The sequence below is a fragment of the Peromyscus maniculatus genome, chromosome 5 (genome assembly GCF_049852395.1).
Source record: "Peromyscus maniculatus bairdii isolate BWxNUB_F1_BW_parent chromosome 5, HU_Pman_BW_mat_3.1, whole genome shotgun sequence".
NCBI classification, from domain to species: domain Eukaryota; kingdom Metazoa; phylum Chordata; class Mammalia; order Rodentia; family Cricetidae; genus Peromyscus; species Peromyscus maniculatus.
In genome coordinates this window covers 140095776-140114080 of record NC_134856.1, presented here as the reverse complement: position 1 = coordinate 140114080, position 18305 = coordinate 140095776, and the positions used below count along the sequence as shown (strand labels likewise).

Below are 18305 nucleotides of genomic sequence, written 5' to 3'. Positions count from 1 at the left end.
GCAGTGACCATTGCTACTCCAGAGAGTCGTAAAGCACGTGTTTACCTAGCCGAAATACCCCAGGTTAATCAACACATTGTTTCTTCCTACAGTCCTAGCCTAATTCAAGAATAAAGAGATGGACTCATCCATTCAGTCCTCTTTTCTTGAACACATCTAGCACATAACTTACATGTTCTCTACTTAGCTTGGTGGCTTTATGATCACATTTGGAAAACAAGCATGGATACCAAGAAACACAAATAACAGAGTGGTTGCAAACTACCTTGACTGTGCTAGTAGATACTGAATCAAGGAAGTACCTACGAATCACTCTTCCTGGCACTGTGTATGGTGTAATCAGTGTTCCATATCTGTGGTAAATGGTGCCTAACAAATTGCTGATGCACCCTAAGCATGAGAAATCCATGGTTACACTAAATCTGAAAATTGTGTTTTTCCCCTGGCTGTAGAGTACCATAAAGGACTCTACAAGTGGCAGCTAAGATGGAAATACAGTTTTCACAAGACTCACAAATACAGCTACATGTTATGCTGGAGGAGACAGAGCCTCCGTCTAGACAAAATGCAAAATCTCCTGCTCAGTAAATGTGTATAATTAGGAAAATATGAAGAACAGCTAACCATTAGTATTGCATGCACATCTACATCTAAAATCTTGTTGTTGTTTTTGTTGTTGTTTAATCTTTAGTGGAAAGTTGTAGCTCACTCCCCTAGTTTTCAAATTTCACCTCTCCAATATTCAAAAAGAGCATTAGTATTTCTGTGAAGACACAGAATATCCAAACTCTCCCTTGAAGTTATTTTCTTTTCTACAGAGTGACATGCCAGGCTTGTAATTGGTGAGAGCAGGTTTTATTATACAAATAAGCAGACACTGTCTGGGGACAAAATTGAAAGGACTCTGATGGTTTTATTAATTTATTTGATTTACTTCTGGTTTCTCTTACCCAATCTTATTTATGTCAAAGTAAGTTGAACCAGAATTCATTATGTAGTGAAATGTAATTTGAACACTTTTTATTGGCACACAGTGATTCAATCATTTCTCTCCATAAGCCCCATTATCTCCTCTTACAGTATTCTACACAGATCAAATCACCGTAGAGGAAATTTCCAAAGAAGCTGAAGAATTTGTGGGGAGGGAGGACTATGCTGGTGACTTTACATGTGAAGCCGAACCCACACAACCACCAGCATGTGACCCTTGCTATCGCATATCACTGGCATGTTCCCCTGCGGGAAATCAACTGTGTTGGTGAACTTGACTTTTCTGTGTTTCCTTTTTAATGTGACTGCATTAAACCATCTTGATTTAGAAATAGGTGACACAGTGAGCCTCATGTGACCATGTGAACATCTCTGCCTTTGTCCAGGGTGCGCAGGCATCACACTATCTTGTTCCCTCAAAGACTAGTTTAGAAGTTACTGCATTTTAGAAACTTTATAAAGTGTTAGTGGGAAAAATAAACATGGGCATTTCATCTCATCTGTTACTTTTGGCCCCTTTTCTCAAATCAATTGCATTGTTAGTGCATAGAGGGCCCTGAACTCGTAAATAGTTCAAGTAATCCAAGCCCTTTTTCACAGTGATTGTTTAGAAGCAAGAGTCATTTGAAATACTACAGCTGTGCCTGGAGTGACAACCGTCTCCTAAGGAACAGCGACGTCTTGTTCCTATGTATTACATCATCCTGATCATAATTCCTGTGTGCTAAACATCACCAGTGAAATATTTTCATGTGTGGAAACCTGGAGAAGAACGCAGACCAAAGAGAACATAAAATATCAGCAAAGGAGAAGTCCAGTGAAAAGGTCTCGGCTAACAGAAGTACAAGCTCGTCCCAGGGAACCTTCTGCTTGCCTGGCCCAGTATCCCCGGCTTCCACCTTCTACACTGTGTGTGGTCTGGAAAATACATCCCTGGACCTGACAAACGTCTGAGCCATCTGGGGATTTGCAACAATGTAGGTTCTCTAGCCTCATCTCTGGCCAATCAAATCAAAATGAACATTGGTTCAAATACAAGGACTTGGTTCTTGGAAGGAATCTCCAGGTACGCATTCTCATTCTCATTCTCTCTCTCTCTCTCTCTCTCTCTCTCTCTCTCTCTCTCTCTCTCTCTCTCTCTCTCTCTCTCTCATAGGTAAATTTATTGTGTTTTTAAAAAAGAAATAAGTTGGGTGAAACCTCCAGCAAAAAGGCACAATGTTGCTTTTGCCATCACCTCCCAATGAAATATGGTTGTCACCATGTATCTCTCCATCAAAGTGATGGCCCAGGACACCGGCCTTTACATTTGGGGTCATTTCCCACCATAAGCTCATATTGTCAAACTGTTTAGAATGCAATGACCTTTTACAGTAGGAAAAGAAATTGCTGATTTAAATTATAGGTAAGACAAGTTTTCAGAGAGATTACCAATCCTACAAGTTTATCAAGTTTTTCAACGTACACTCCCTCAAATCCATGATTTGTGTGGTGGGAATCATGAAGACTGCTTGAACGGGAAGGGGTGTGGGCTGGTACAGAACTGCATTGTGAATGAATTCTATAGGCACAATGACAAGATTCAAATCATGGGCCTTCAGCCTATTAACTGCAAACCTTTGGGCAGCTTGTTTAAATTCTCTGTGACTTATTTTCTTCTATGCAGTTAAAGCAACAATACCCATTAAGTGGAGCCACAGTACAAATCAAATAAAAAAAATATATGAAGTGCAATGTAGAAATGCTAGCATGTTTTGTATATTTGGTATGAAGTACAATGTAGAAACGCTAACATGTTTTTATATGTGGTATACATAAATGCACATTGTGTGTATTGTGCACATGTGTATATGTTCCTGTGGAGGCCAGAGGTCAACACTGGGTATCTTACTCAACCACCCTCCACCTTTCTTGGAGACAAGATCTCTCATGAACCTATAGCTCACCAGTTTGCCTGGACTGACTGGCCAGCAAGCCTAGGGGTCTTCCTGTCTCTCCTTCCCTAGTGCTGGGATTATAGGTGCATACCACAGTAATAACTGGAGATTTATATGGGCGCTGGGGATCCAAACTCAGGTCCTCATGTCTGAGTGGCAAGCATTTTCTGAACTGAACCATCTCACCATCTCCCAGATGCTAGGATGTTTGAACTATATAATAAATATTAGTTATTATTATGCTGCTGACAAAATTAAATATCAGCTGACATTTAAAACTTGTAATTCTGTTAGTCAGTGTAAATCTTGAAGGAACCATCTGACAGACACTAGGGGCTTTGGCTTTTATGTGGAAACTTCTGAGCTTCTTCCTGCTAACAGGCTCCCACAACCCCTCACACAGCCGTCTCTTGTGGCCTGACATCAAGTCCTCTTAATGATCATTTCTCAGAGGCCACGTACATATGAGTCTCTTTTCATATGGCAATTCTATATGGTCTCTATATTCTTTTATTTTTCCCCAAATTATTTTATAGTTATTCTTCACATCCTCATTCATTTGGGTTTCCTTCTACAATCTTTTATGTCCCCCATCCCACCTATTCTCCAGATGGAAGTCACACTTAGAACTTCAATGTGCAGCCTCTGAGAAATTGTTCTCTAGTATGCAAAACATACTTGAAACCCAGTTCACAGAATTAGACAGGAGAACCGTCAAATGCCAGTGGCTTGGGAGGTATAATAGAAAGAATAAGGAAAGATAACTTTAAACTCAGCTGTGAACAGGCATGGCCACAGCAGTGGTTTAATATGCAATTCCAGAGGGAAGGTGGTCTAGCCTCTGCTGCTGCTGGAATTATAGGCTACCCACGCCTGAAGCTCAGGTAGGTAAAGATGTCCCCCAACACTGTAGCAAGAAGAGAAGCTAGATGGATCACCTATGTATATATGTGTTGTTCCACGGCTGTTAACTTGCCTACCAGGTGCTGTCCTTGGAGGGGAAGTTGTCAAAGTCCTTGTCTGCTCACTGAACAGCCCATGATTATGGACTTACAAAACTGTCAATACGTCTTTATTTCAACATACAGTTTCAATTTTGCCAGTGAGCAACTTCCTGACTAGACATTCATCATCCAGCAGATGCATGACTCCAGCACTGAGTCTGATCTGATCTGTCCACAGCCCCTGCCTTGTCTTCATCCCACTGTTTTGTTGTTAAAGGTCCTACAGAGTCGTACTAGTCAGAGATGTGTTTATTCCATTTCACTTGGGAAATTTTCCACACTGGCAAATGTATCTAGACACATACAAACACACAGCCCCTACCCTCAGGGGAGGGGGAGAACTCAGAAAATGCTCTCTTTGGAATCTTTCAGCCATTTTCCTCTGAAGCCTCCTTTTAATCAGTCTCTGCATGTCTCTCTCTGACTGCACCTCCACAAAGCATCTGCAGCTTTGTGCTGTGGATGAATAGGGGCCCAGGGGGCTGGTATTCTCCAGTCAACAATACTTATATTGTGTTTGTGTTTGTCTCAATGGACTTTGAGATGAAATTGAGTAGTTCAGATTCCAATGCTGGCATTTTCTAAGTTATCAATATAAATAAGCGACTAAACTCTGAGTCAGAAAACAATTTTTCATTCTGGTTAACCTGGACACCAGGACTCATCTACATTTTCCAAGCCCAGAAACAACTTGTTAGTGATAGTTTGGGAGAAAACATGTTATTCTAACTATCCAAAGACAAATACAAAGTAGAAGTCCCGTGCAGGTGTCTGCACATGGACACATATGTCACAGTAGAGTGCTCAGACTTTTAACCCCTTGGTGTTCCCTGGCTGTGGGTGCTTGGCCATCGCAGCATCGCCTAGAGAAACTCCATAGGCCAGTACGGCTCAACGTGCTCCTGCAAACGTGATTCTTGAGGTGGATCTCAAGCTGATCCAGGAGGCACAGCATGCTAGTTGCAAAGGACTAAAGTCACTTTTGAAAAAAAATCAGAAGAAAAAAATGGCAAAACTTTCAGAATGAGTTTTGAACGAAAATAAAAGAGAGGGGGAAAATTACATGATTTTAATTAGCAAAAAGCAAAACTAAAGACTTGCTGTCTGCGACACTATAGGACTTCTGGCAAAGACTCCAGTGCAGTGGTTCTCATCCTACGGGCTGCAACCCCTCTGAGGGTCCAACAACCTCTTCACAGGGGTTGCTGAAGACCATAGGAAAACACAGATATTCACATTACAATTCATAACAGTAACAAGATTACAGTTATGAAGTAGCAACAAAAATAATTTTATGGTTGGGGTCACCACACCATGAGGAACTGTATTAAATAAAGGGTCATAGCATTGGGAAGGTTGAGAACCATGGCTCTAGTGAGACAGAAACCATCACGGCACGGCAGGAAGACTATGCCAACCCTTTTACAGTGGGGTCTTGAGGCCTGCCTACTAACCGGGCCCTTTCCTCTGGTGTCAGGTTGATTACCTGCCAAGGAGGCATCCCTCAGCCATCATGTCTGGAGGTGAGTGTCTTCCAGTATCTCTATGAGCTCCCATGGGAGGTACAGCATCAATGCTGCAGTTCCTCTGGCAGAGTTAGAAACGTCTAGGATTTACTTTTGCACAGGATGGGCAAAGCCTGACTCCTGGAGTCCCAGGACAAAAACTCTCCCACACACTAGGGAGAACATTTGAGACTTTTTTCTCCCCTAATCTTTCTTCGATTTTTCTCATCTGTTGTATGGATTAAAAGATATATTCTGAGGCACTGAGTGATTATCTTTTTTAATGTGAAAATATAATCTATTGAGCCTGGGAGAGGAAAGGTATGTATATATTAGATACAGGTAGTATAAAAGGAGAGGATACAGACATTACAAGAAGCTTATGGTCTGAAGGGGCAAGCAGGGTGAGTGTAGAGTAACCTGAAATTCAATGCTGCATCTTTAACCCAGCTGGTGTAAGGTTGAATCTAAGTCTCCAGATGTGCAGAAACACGACAAGGTGTAATAGCTCTTAGAGAATTTCACTTACTGCTTTACTTGATCCCTTCCACAGATCATTCCCAAAATTCAGTGAAAAGTTTTTCTAACCCACCTTCCAAGTATTTTATCCTTTACAAGAGGTCTTCTAATGCAGTGATATAAGTATGCACATCCACAGATACTGCAGTAAGCTGTGGAGGGCGGGCCGTGATGCAGATGCTAACGCTGGCTGAGCAAAGGGACATCAGGGAATCCTCTCCAAGGACTGAGCAAGGGAAGTGGGGTGAGTATAGAAGAACAATTAGACCAGGGACACAGGAAGGGAGAGAAGACTGACGGACAATCAGTTGAGCTGCTTGTGTATACAAAACAGAACTTTGCAGAAGACGGGTTTACATAAGATCCAGGCCAGAGGCGGAAGTGAGATTCTTAAATGTCTCCAGTCATTGAAGTAAATGGTTGCTCAATGCAGTGTTAAAGAATACAAGGGAATGCAAATGTCCAGTATGAAAACAATCGGACATTTCCAGGAAGATAGGATCAGACTGTGATCCTACTGTATCCTCCCCTTTCCCGCCAGCCCCATGGATGCCTTCAATTAAAATGCTGATATTTGTACCCCAGACTTTTTCTTTTACATATCATCCTTTAAATGTGGCATGTAAATATTATTTCTCGAGTGCAGCAATTTTTGGCATCCTTCTAAATTTCATGCTTCAGGTGACAGTCTGCCCATCTCCCAGGGGTGGTTTTAATCTGAAGGAAATTGAGGAGACTGAAAGAAATCTGGAGGGGCTGTAGGGAACAACTCTGTCACCACTGGAGACAACTTTCAGGGGATTGTATAGGGTGCTTTCAGTAATCCCAACCGTGGACAAAAGCAGACACGGAAGACCACACATCTGACGCTCTTGTCTTTATTAGTATATGAGCTTGACTCTGAAAGATCAACTTTACAAATGCCAGTAAAACAGTTCTCATTTGCATAAGCATGTCAATATGAGAAAGCATTCCATGTTCCACTGATCACACACACATACATGTGGACCAGCATGAGTTTCTCAACAGAGTAAGACAGTACACGTGTTTTGAGTCCACTCTGTTGCATGAACTATGAGAGCTAGAAATAAAGTCAAGCAACATTCAGTCACGCCATTGTCCGACCGATACCCCCATCCATACCCCCACCCAGACCCTGTCTCACCAGAACCTGTGGAGCCCCAGAGGACAGACCTACAAAATGGCAGGGGTTGCTCAAGAAGTACAGGGCTTCTTGCCCACAGTGAGGAGGCAGCATTACTTAGATTTAGTGCTGTGACCATAAGGGTCTCATGGAGGAGCATTAACCCATACTCTTCCACTCAAACCCCGCCCCCTCTCCAAATGTGGATACAGCATGGGAACAGCTTAACCAAATCTAGAAACCAACCCCGTTCCACACACCAAAGCTCTTCCTGATGTTAGGATGAAAACTGCTGCAAAAGCCTCCTAAGGGACAGCATGAATTTTGTCAAAGTGAATAAAAGCAGCTCACCCTGGAATCTTAGCTTGAGGGACAATTCCAGTTTATCAACTCTGAGACCCAAATGTCATTAAGATCCACATTGACAAAAACCGAGGGGTAAAAAAATGAAGGAATAGCAGAGTGTATGCAAACCAGAGAAGGGAAATTCAGGAAGTAGGAGATAACCTTATTCCCTTTGCTATTGGTCTTTGTCTCCCTCCCTGAAATTCAGGAGTTTGAATGCCAAGGTTTAGCCAGCTAGATCACCAACATCTTTGTAACATGACATTTTCCTGTTTCAAAACCAGCATCTATCTCTGAAGGTCAGTGTAGGGTGCTGAGATATGAAAAGCCTTACAGGGAAGTAGGAGATTTTTGCTCTCCACCCACAACAAAGATTTTGAAAACGAATGTCCCGAATATGTCCCCGCTGACTGCCCTGGGAAACAAGGAATGGCCTTCTCAGTGAGGTGATATCCATTCACAGTTGTTTCTACAGCTCTCAGGTAATGGCATTGGTGGAACTAGGAACCAGGAAGAAATAAGGCCAGTATCATCGTGAACGCTAAGACAGGGAGAGAGGAGGAAAGAGTAAGACAGGAAGTGAACTCTGGGTGGAGAAACCTGAGACCTGTCAGCTCTGCTGACCAAGGTTCTGAGTAGGAAGCAAGGCTCAGTTCCGCCCTGGACACACCACTTCTTTCCTTGCGAGTAGACCAGAGGCCAATCCAGAGTGAAGCCTTGGGTTGAGGGTGAAACATCAGACAGGAAAGTAGCAATTAACCTGAAAACCCATCACTCTGTAGCAAAACTGTCTGGCTGGCATCTTTGTAGTGACATCTTGTAATCTCCTCTCATAAAAATATTCTCTAATTTGAAGACTTGCTATTTTGTTAAAGTTACACAGCCTAAGACTGTGTCCTGATCTTTCTGTACCAACCACTCTACTGGGACATTGGGACTGTGTGGTGCTCAGTCTAAATGCCATCATCATCTGACCTTGGGTTCTGTTTCAATGCATAAGGACAGTCAACATCATAGCCAAGTAAATACACTAAATAAGAGCAACAGAATAACAAAAATATTGACATCTACCCACAGGTAGTAACTGATAGTCCAAGTGTAGGCTGATATCATTGGGTTTCTCCTAGGATCCTTTCCTTTCCTACCTCTTTTTTCAAAACCACCACACAGATCCAATCTCTTGCACATCATGAGAACCTCTTGTTCTGAACTTATGGATTCTGACAGTGTCATTATGAAAGTATCAACAGCAAAATACCCTTGTATGCCACACTATTGACCACAGGTCTTGCTGCAAGAACCTCAGTCTGAGAGCAGACTCCTGAAGCATCATAAGAGGAAACCTTTAGTGATGAAAGGAATGTGGAAATCTGAGCAGCTAGCTCCATTAAATTTAGGTAAGGTTGAACGATCAGAATGGACACCCCAGCCTACTGGAGGTCCTTTTTCAACTCAGGGATACTAAGGGGAAGAAAAGAAATCTTTCAGATACTGAAAATGTATTAGATGTAACCATCCTGGCCATTTAAAATTCTGTAGACAGCCTGCAAGGGGCCAGCTGGCCACGTAGAGTTAGATGGAGAACAGGAGACCACAGTGCTTGCCACCCTCAGCTGAGGAACAAAAATACTGAGAGTCAGAAATCACCTCGTGCTGACCCTGAACACAGGTTTTTGGTTTGCCTAGTCAGAACAAGAGTGCCTCTTGTTTCCAGGACTTCCTAGCCCACAACACTGTGCCCATCCCTTCTGCGACGCTCAGCACGTGAGAGAGCCACCTTCGCTTCCCTTGACTTTGAGATCTCTTTCAACCAGACCTGGTATGTCAGCCATGCCCAGCTCCCAGCTCTGCACCAACCTCAGAGTGTTGTCAAGCAACTTAGAAGCAGTAGATTAGAAAGAAATATACCCAGCTGCTTCTTCCAGACTTGCCAGTAAACCCACTTTATAGAAGTATTAACAATGCCCACCATGAATAAAGGCAGGAGCACACAAAGCTCGATAGCTAGGCTGCTCATGCGACCAGACATCCTCATGTACAAACGTGCCAGCAGTTACATCTGATGGGACTAGAGGTGACTGAAAACGGCATCTTTGTTTTTTGCATCTTTCAGGTGTTCTACTATATTTTTTATTTTTAATTCAAATTATCTTATTTTAGGACACTTAAAGGCAATTTGGGTGATTAAGACATAATTCTGTCTTAATCTGTACTAGAAAGAAAAATCACCAAGTTTGTACCAACTGGTATGACCAACTCACTGTGGCTTGCCTGAGCCTCTCCTGATTTAGAACTGACTGGTGCTATTGAAGGAACTGCATCAGTCCTGAGAGAGTCAGGATGGAAAGTCACCCACATACTTAGACTCCTTTTCACTTTCTGATATAGATGATCTTCTAATCATTTCATCCACGCAAAAAGCCAAGTGCTTATAATCAACAAAACATATAGAATTTCCCCAGCAACAGATACAGCCGCAGAGAATGGGTCACACGAAGCATCGCACTGGGCTGCTGCCTCAGCCTCTGGAGGAAGCTCTCCAAATTAAAGACTAAACCCACATGCTAAAACTGTCTCTGTTCATGGTGATCTGAACACATGAAGAATGACTTGTCTTCCCACACTTTTCTTGTCTTTGGGACATTGCAAAGTCTTTTTACCTGTATAGGAAAGAAGTTACAGCCAAAAGACAACCAAAGAAATCAATAAAAGCAATACTGCAACCTCACTGAACATAAAGGGAGACGATTTGCCCCACAGGGAGTAAGGTGGGTACCAGTATGACACATGACACATAGCAGACCAGCCATGGTGGGAGAACCAGTAAGGCAGAGCCAACCGTATTTTACAAGGAGAAATTGTAGACTTTCAGGACAGTTGATAAAGGGTTGGGTCTCACAACCTTTAGTTGTGCCCCTGTACTTAAGGAAGACTCAGCTGTCCAGACCTTCTGGGTAGCAGGTGCTTCTTAGTAACATGGGGCAGGCTGCTGGTTTATATTTGTGTTTGCTAGGCTGATTCTGGTCCATGATTGGCTGGCACATGCAAGAGATGCAGCTTGACTAGGCTCATGTTGTTGATGCAGATGCCCCAGCCAGGCTCGGTCTTGGTAAACAAATGCATCTGGGATACCCCAGAGCATCACTGATGATTTGGATATATCAGACTGACAATGCTCATGTGTTCAGGGTGCCAATGTGTTTATCTTGGCAGCTGATGATGCAGGAGCAAAATCAGGGTCTCCCAACCTAGATGCATAATCACTATTGTTTTTGTTTCTCAGCTATCAAGTATAGGATTGGAATGTTTTCTCCAGAAGGCCTAAGTATCCTATAATTGGTGTTTTTTCAATTTTTATAACAATGTCACCCATTGGTGAAATGCCAAAAACGTGATTTTGCTTAGCTATGAATGTGCTTGAAAGTCATTCGCTAAGAAATCTTCATCAAGTGAAGTTTGTGATATGGCTTACACTTTAGATGTAATTATGCAGCATGTATTCATTTCCTTTCTTCTAGGGGATACAAGTTGCTTTTATTAAAGCATTATTTGATAGCTTCTTACCATTTCCTTTGGAGTTGAGAGTGAATTTAATATCAAGTTGTTGTACTTAGCAATGGGGGTCCATGGCACCAAAAGGGACAGAGAATTATATTGGCACCTACAGAATGCAGCAGTGTGCCATGGCCACCCCCACAGGATGAGTTGTCAACCCAGTGTGCCATAAACAAAGCAACTTCTAAGCATCCTAAAAGAACTGTGCTTTCCATCCTAGCCTTGTGCTGGACAGAACAGACTTAACTTCTGGTTAAAGTGCAGGCCATAGCCTCCCAGGGTGCAATACCAGTTCCCAAAGCAGCTTTTATCTGGCCAATTAAATGCTTAGAAGAAAATGTATTTTAAAAGAAAAAAATAGGCCAAAGATAGGAGTAAGCTCTAAATCAGTATCTACCTGTTTGTAATTCCTAGCCCTGACCACCAAAATGGACCACAGCACTGAAGTCTGACAGGGCATGTGTAGCCCTCAGGACCATCGCTCTGATGTCATGAGCTTCTGGAGCCCCAAAGAGAATTCAGAACTTTTGCTCATGAGTACTCAAAGCAGTTTTTCAAATGTGTTGAAAACCTCTGTAGTTTTGTGAAAACTCCCACTTGGCTTTGTTGGCAGGAGAATGACAAAGTGGACACAGCAGTTAAGAGGGATAGGACTCAGACTCTCTGTGACATTTCAACTACTGTTCAAACAACCGCTCTCTTTAGAGTACCCGATTTCCTGCACCATTGCTGGATAGTGAGCCTGTGCTTGTCTGTGCAATTGTCTAACAAGCATATGATCCGTGGGGAAACACACAACTATACCTGAAGAAACATGGGACACACAGTGTCTAGGGAGGTGATAAATGTCCATTTTGTTGAAAATAAAGTAAGCCTCCAAAACAAATAAATAAACTTCAAAATTCTTGCTATGCATCTGCTCCTGGGAGTGGCTAGCCCTAGGTGTGTGCACACAGGGCATGTTCTTCGAGACAAATATTTGAGGGTATGTATGAGAGACAATCTTAATTAAATTTAGGCACAAGGCCTATGATCCTAGCTAAATTATGAGACTGCTCTGGAAAAAAACAAATGAACATGATTTTAGGAACAACAGTAAGTCTATGGATAAAACATATCCCCACCCATCAACTCAAGACATGATTTGGAAGTTTTTCTGTTAATATGCTCTGTTTCTGTTTTTTACTCAGAAGGTGAGCTTCCACCACACCCTGCCAAAATCTTTCTCAACAGGCAAGGAGAAGATAACAGCACAGCTGCCCTTGGGCCGGGTTTGTAAATCCTACTGGTCAACCACCCCATGGTGTAAGACGCTGTGGTTTTCAGACACATCTACACAGACTAGTTGAATAAAGACCAACTCCAGACTTGATGTTGCTGAGCTCCTCAGCTCCATCTTGCCATCCAGCTCGATCGAGGAGATGGTCTATAGTCTAAGTGACACAGCACTTTGAGGGGTTAGTCATTAGAGCACTCTGCTTTGTCCTGGGAAGGCAATTTCTTGCTTGGCTAGTTATGGAAGCTAAGGAGTGACTTCAAGATGCTGTCTGGCCAGGATTTGCAGATAATCATAGAACTCTTCTCCTCCATCAGGCTTGGATTTAGCCTCCTTTGGTTCCTGCAGTGATGCAGGAGCCTCCAAATACCAAATTATTATCAGGCGGTCTTGGGGGAACCTCTGGGCCCTGCAATAAAGTAGACAGACTTTCTATTGGAAAGTGCTCAGGAGCAATTCAGCCCTGTACACATTGCTCTAAAAATCTTGCAAACCATCTCTGGATTTGGTGAATGAATATTACCACACAGCTCCTGATAGTACAAAAGTATGTCAAAGGGCATGATTGCTCATTCCTCCTCATTGGAGCAATCCTATGCATCATTTAAAGGCCCCTAATCTAATCCTGGTGTTTGTTTGCTGTTTAAAGCAAAGGTACGGTTGTACTAAAGCCGTATCACTTTAGTCAAGCTACTTCTAAGCATCATCTACTAAATGAGATATTTACAGCAGGGGATCCTTGCGGTCTAATTCAGAGGGGCACTAGCAGTCCATGAGCTTGAACTGAATAGCACTAATACATTCTTACTTGCCCCATGTAGCATTTGAAATCTTGAGCCATTCAAATAAAAGAATAAATGTCCACTACTCTCTACAAAGCCCATGCCCCAGTATGGCCTTTATTATGTCACGCCATTTTTCCACAATAGCCCATCTCTCCTACTCTACTGATTTGCCAGATTCCTGAAAATTGGATACAAAACCTTTCTGTAACCCAACCTACCTCAGTGCTCATCACACTGTATTGAATCATGTGCTGATCCAGTTGGGTCTATCTAATGAGTCTCACCACAATCAAAGGTCAAGTCATCACTACCACAAAACCTCTGGTTCCTACCATTGTAGAAGTACTACATCTAATCAACAAATACTTAACATATTGAAATGTGCTTTCTAGAATGTTCTCTTACAATTCAGTGAGAAGAAACAGATGTCACTCTTGGTGACATAATATGTGCAGTCTAAAGTCAACATCTTTGAATATAAAATACAATTTCAGGAAAGACCAGTAGACATAGTAGTGTTCAGTCCAAGCCTGTGATTGGTTCAGAGAGATGGTGGTGATACACAGTTCAGTGACATTTGTTTTAAGGGCACGAGGGAAAGGCTAAGCTATATTCATAACCCTTGTAATGGTTTTTTGTCATCACCTTGCATCTTTTGGGAAGAACCCCTCTTGAGAGGTTATTAGAAGTTGGTTTGTTTAGGACATTCAATAAAAACCACCTATCTGAAACTAATCTCCCAGAATTTCATGGACTTAAAGCCAGATACACTTCTGCACATCCAATCTCTGTATTTAAGCTTTGAAATAGTTTAATCGGGATGACTGTAATTTGTTTAGTCAAAGAAAAGATTTCATAAAGCTTATTTTTCTAAAATTGCCTAAATCTAGTAAAACTGCCTAGCACTTAGTTAAAAGTATATCCAATAAAAACAATATACATACAAGTTTGGTAGAAATTAAACCAATGAAAAAGGACTGTGATGAATTTGTTACAAATCCATTGGTAACTAATACATCAGCAATATATAGTCACATCTGGTCAACATCTGGTTGATGTCAAAAACCCACTATGTCCTGTCCTAGGTTATGGCTAGCGGCTGAAGTTGCTGCTTTCCCAAGGCTAGGATGGCAGACACACACCAATATGGGTGTACTCACACACAGCACAGGACGGCACAGACTCGGAAGGTTAATGAACATACTGGAATGAAGTATGACATTGACATGGGTAGGGGCGGGATGAGAAGGGTAAAATCTTCATTCCCGTTTCTTTGGCAAAGTATCCATGGAAGATATGTGATTTTTTTAAAATGTTTTTAAAAATCACCAAAGATAATGTCTGGGAAAAAATTAGTTTCAGATTATGTAAGATAAGACATGTCTGAGGACACCAGGCCCAGAAGGGTTTTTAGGTGGAGGGCTCCGTGAGACATTGTAAGGAAGGACTAGCCAAAGAGAGTTGGTGGTCTGGAGCCCAGGCCAGAGGCCAGAAGCTGAGGGGAAGTGAGGGGCTCCATTCTTCTCTTACAGTCCAAGTGTGGGTGACACATGGCTGAGCCACAAAACCAAAAGGCCTTCAGAAATAATCCAACTATTTTCTGAAATCTCTATAGATTTTAAATGCAAACATCCTTAGGACTTTGAGGAAAGACAGTCAGTGGTGTCACAAACCCTGCAGCCCTCCACCCACTTCTTCCACACAATCACTGTCCCTTTAATAAAGGAATTTTTCTTTTAAAAGATATTTTTTTGAGAGCTGATCACTTGGTATTGGATAACCAATTGGCGTGCTCTTCTCTGGGGAAGACTGTTTCTCCCACTGTCAGGATTCCACAGTTGCCTGTAGTACTTCGTGTCGGGTTGGAGCCTTGTGGCACCCCTCCATCCACATTAACGTATCTATTATTGCTTTTGTTCATTCATTCTTATTGGACATATTGGACCAATGGTCTCTGCTTGATGATTCAGCCTTACTTCTCCGCCATTGAAAAGGAAAGCAAACTTTATGTTAATTTTAGTGAATCTCAGCTCTCCAGCCTGGGGCGGATAGAACTACACCACACAGCCTAGTCCTGATGCACAGTGATGTCAAGATCAGATATCCCTAGGCAGAACAATGGGAAAGACCCCAGATTCTCTTACCACAGCATCTTGCCTTTTCTTCCTATTTGACTGCCATGCAGATAGACATCTCAAGGATCTTGGTGATGCCAACCTCCACAAAGCATACCTAATTCTAAACAACATCTCCTCTTATCTCAGCCTTACCACAGTTATTAGAATCAATAACACCATGACTTTGAACAACACTTAATGTTCAAGGATGTCACTAATCTTTAAGCATCTTTTCGTACTCGTCAGATAACAAATTCAGCTAACATCTTGGGGAGGCCCTGTCTCACACATCACAAACTTATGGTAATGTTAACCCTAACATTTAGCTCCAACTCCAACCTTAAACATTCCTTGGAATAAATGTAAACGAATAGAAAGAAATGACAATTCTTTTCTTATATACAGAAAGATCTCTTTGCTCAGCCCTCCCCCAGTGAGTTTTCAGCAAAGTATCCATCTCCAAACATAACTTTATAATTGTCTTCCTTAGCCTCTGCAACAGTGCAGGAGAGCAGCACTTTAGATGGGATATAGAGACATAGCTAGACAAAGGACAGCCTCATCAATGCCAGGGAGACCCTGGAACAGGGACACCTGATGTCCTAGCCCTCAAGGCCTCTTATTCATACATGAGAGCAGGCCTGTATTCAAATGGAGAAAGCTTGTGTGTTCATTATACTTTGACTTCCTGCTGCTCTTAGGGTCTTTCCACACTTTATATCTATCTGGTCAGTGGCTCAGAAAATAGGGAAAGAGGCCCACGCTTGCCAGTAGAGGCTGATGAGCTAGCGTAATCATTAAAAGTAAAAGTCTTCCTCCTTCTCATACACTTGTTGGTGTAACAGTTGTGACTCCACAAGGCCTCATGCTAGAAATCAGGATGAGAAAAGAATACAGAACTACCCCAAAATCAATACCACCTGTATGAAACGCAGAGCCTTGCTGACTGCCTAGAATGCATGCTTTAATTGCTCTCAATAAGCCAGATTTAAGTTACATCAATTGCCTGTCAACTATAAATTATGTGTATGCATTCTAATGACACTTCTGCTTTTTGTCTCCATCCTTCTCCAGATAAGCATGCTTGATTATAACTTCATGTTGACAAATGATTGTGGAAAATGGATTCCAAGAGAAGTCCGTATCTGCCCACAGTTCCCAGCCTAACAGGAGGCAAACCCTGAGAATTCCCTAAGTAACCAATGAAAGAATCTAGCCTGTAGGCCAAAGAGTGCAAGAATCCTCAAATATTCCACTGCCCTCAGCCCCAGCCAGCCTTGTCAGAGGCCCTGATAAACAGAATCATCTAAGCAGCTATGCAGCAAATGGGTCAATAAGTATAAACAGCTGTACTTACATGTGTCTGGCTTGAGCTGGCTGTTGGTGATGCCAAAGTACTGGGGGTTTTCAATAACAGGAATCTTGGTCATTCCAATAATGACAGCATCAGGACCGCCCTCTGAAGAGGATGGAGTATTACTCCCATTGGAGATGTGGTGGAGGGGGCTGGCCGAGTCATCGTCGTTGCTGATGACGGAAGCCGGGCCTGGAGTGGGAAGAAGCATAGGCATTCTGTAGTTTAACTACTTCAGTTGAACTTTAATTCACATACACTCCAAATTCATGACTGCTGTGGGTTTGGTGTGCTCAGAGTGTTGCCATCATCACTAAACTACACTTTTAAGACATTTCTCTTACCCCAGTGAGTATTTATCTGCCATTTTCCCCATTCCCAGTCCCAGACATCCACAAATTTCCTTTTCCACTCTGATTTAACAAACCTTGGCATTCCCTGTAAGTGCAGCCAATGTAATTCATGACTTGCACTTGGCATCATGTTTTTAAATGAACTCTCAGGGCCATGAGCATTGATACTCGCTTTTCATTGTTGAGTGATCCTAAATTGTACAGACATGGCATGTGGTTTTATCTGTCCCTCTGCCCATCGAAGAGTTTGGGGCTCTAACTAACAAGAAGAATTCAGCTGTGAACACCTGTGCACATACTTTTGTGGGGACACATGCCTGCATGTGCTTTTATCTGTCCCTCTGCCCATCGAAGAGTTTGGGGCTCTGACTAACAAGAATAATCCAGCTGTGAACACATGTGCACACACTTTCGTGGGATCACATGCCTCCTTTGCTCTTGTGTGAGTCTGGTAAATCCTAGGGAAGACCTGTGCTTAACATTGTGAGCATCTAAACTGATTTAAAAATTCATTTACAAACTGGCTGCACAATGCTCTGTTAGTCAATTGCCACCAACATATGAGGGTTCTAATTTCATTTCCATATTCTGCAGCTGCACATGCAGCTCCCAGGACCTGGGGTTCTATGCACACCTTGAGAGCACCCTGTCAGGACCTGGGGTTCTGTGCACACCTTGAGAGCACCCTGTCAGGACCTGGGGTTCTGTGTACACCTTGAGAGCACCCTGTCAGGACCTGGGGTTCTGTGCACACCTTGAGAGCACCCTGTCAGGACCTGGGGTTCTATGCACACCTTGAGAGCACCCTGTCATTGAACTCCAGGCACAGATCTGGGACACCTGTTTATCTGGTGACTTAAAGTGATGTTGAGCATTTGGAGATCTGAGTTTCTTATCTTCATACTTTTACTTATTTCTTTGTGGCTGTACATATGCTTACCATTAGGGGTTGTTTAGAGAATGCCCAGTTGTTATTTTATGGGACTGGAGTGAGATTAGGGATATGAAAATGCATTACAAACTTAAATGTGCTTCATATACATTAATGGACAGTATGACATTATTGGGATCCCTTTATATTAGAGCAATAGCTTAATTATTTTCAAGATTTAATTTTTAATCCAAAACCTCAAAATATATGCCTTTATATTCACTCCACTACATTTTGTCCAATCAATATATCTACTGACTACTCAAGTCAACCAAAATTGGCAACCAAAATAGATTCAGAAAGATAAAAATGTGTGAGAAGACTCCAGAACGTTGAGCATCACATGGCTAGGCACTTCACACGTGGAAATCCATGTCTTTTAGACATGGATCACACAGGCTTGTGAAGTGTATGGAATGAGCACACTGTCCCTGGAGAAGGTGGAAGAGGAAGAGCAAGAACCAAGCAAAGAAAGGCAGAGTCAGACGCC

At 42.4% G+C, this 18305-nt stretch overlaps 1 protein-coding gene across 4 annotated transcripts in view; it reads right to left on the bottom strand.

The window, feature by feature from the left end:
- Positions 1–18305, bottom strand: part of Ntrk2 (neurotrophic receptor tyrosine kinase 2) — a 331422-nt gene that overhangs the window by 131695 nt on the left and 181422 nt on the right. For 3 of the 4 annotated variants that reach the window (XM_016000229.3, XM_076573466.1, XM_016000227.3), the window contains one exon: positions 16535–16723. In XM_016000229.3, coding sequence (XP_015855715.1) covers positions 16535–16723 — 189 coding nt within the window. Of the gene's footprint in view, positions 1–12640; positions 12685–16534; positions 16724–18305 lie in introns of those variants that run through there. The other variant, XM_016000231.3, reaches the window with a different exon arrangement.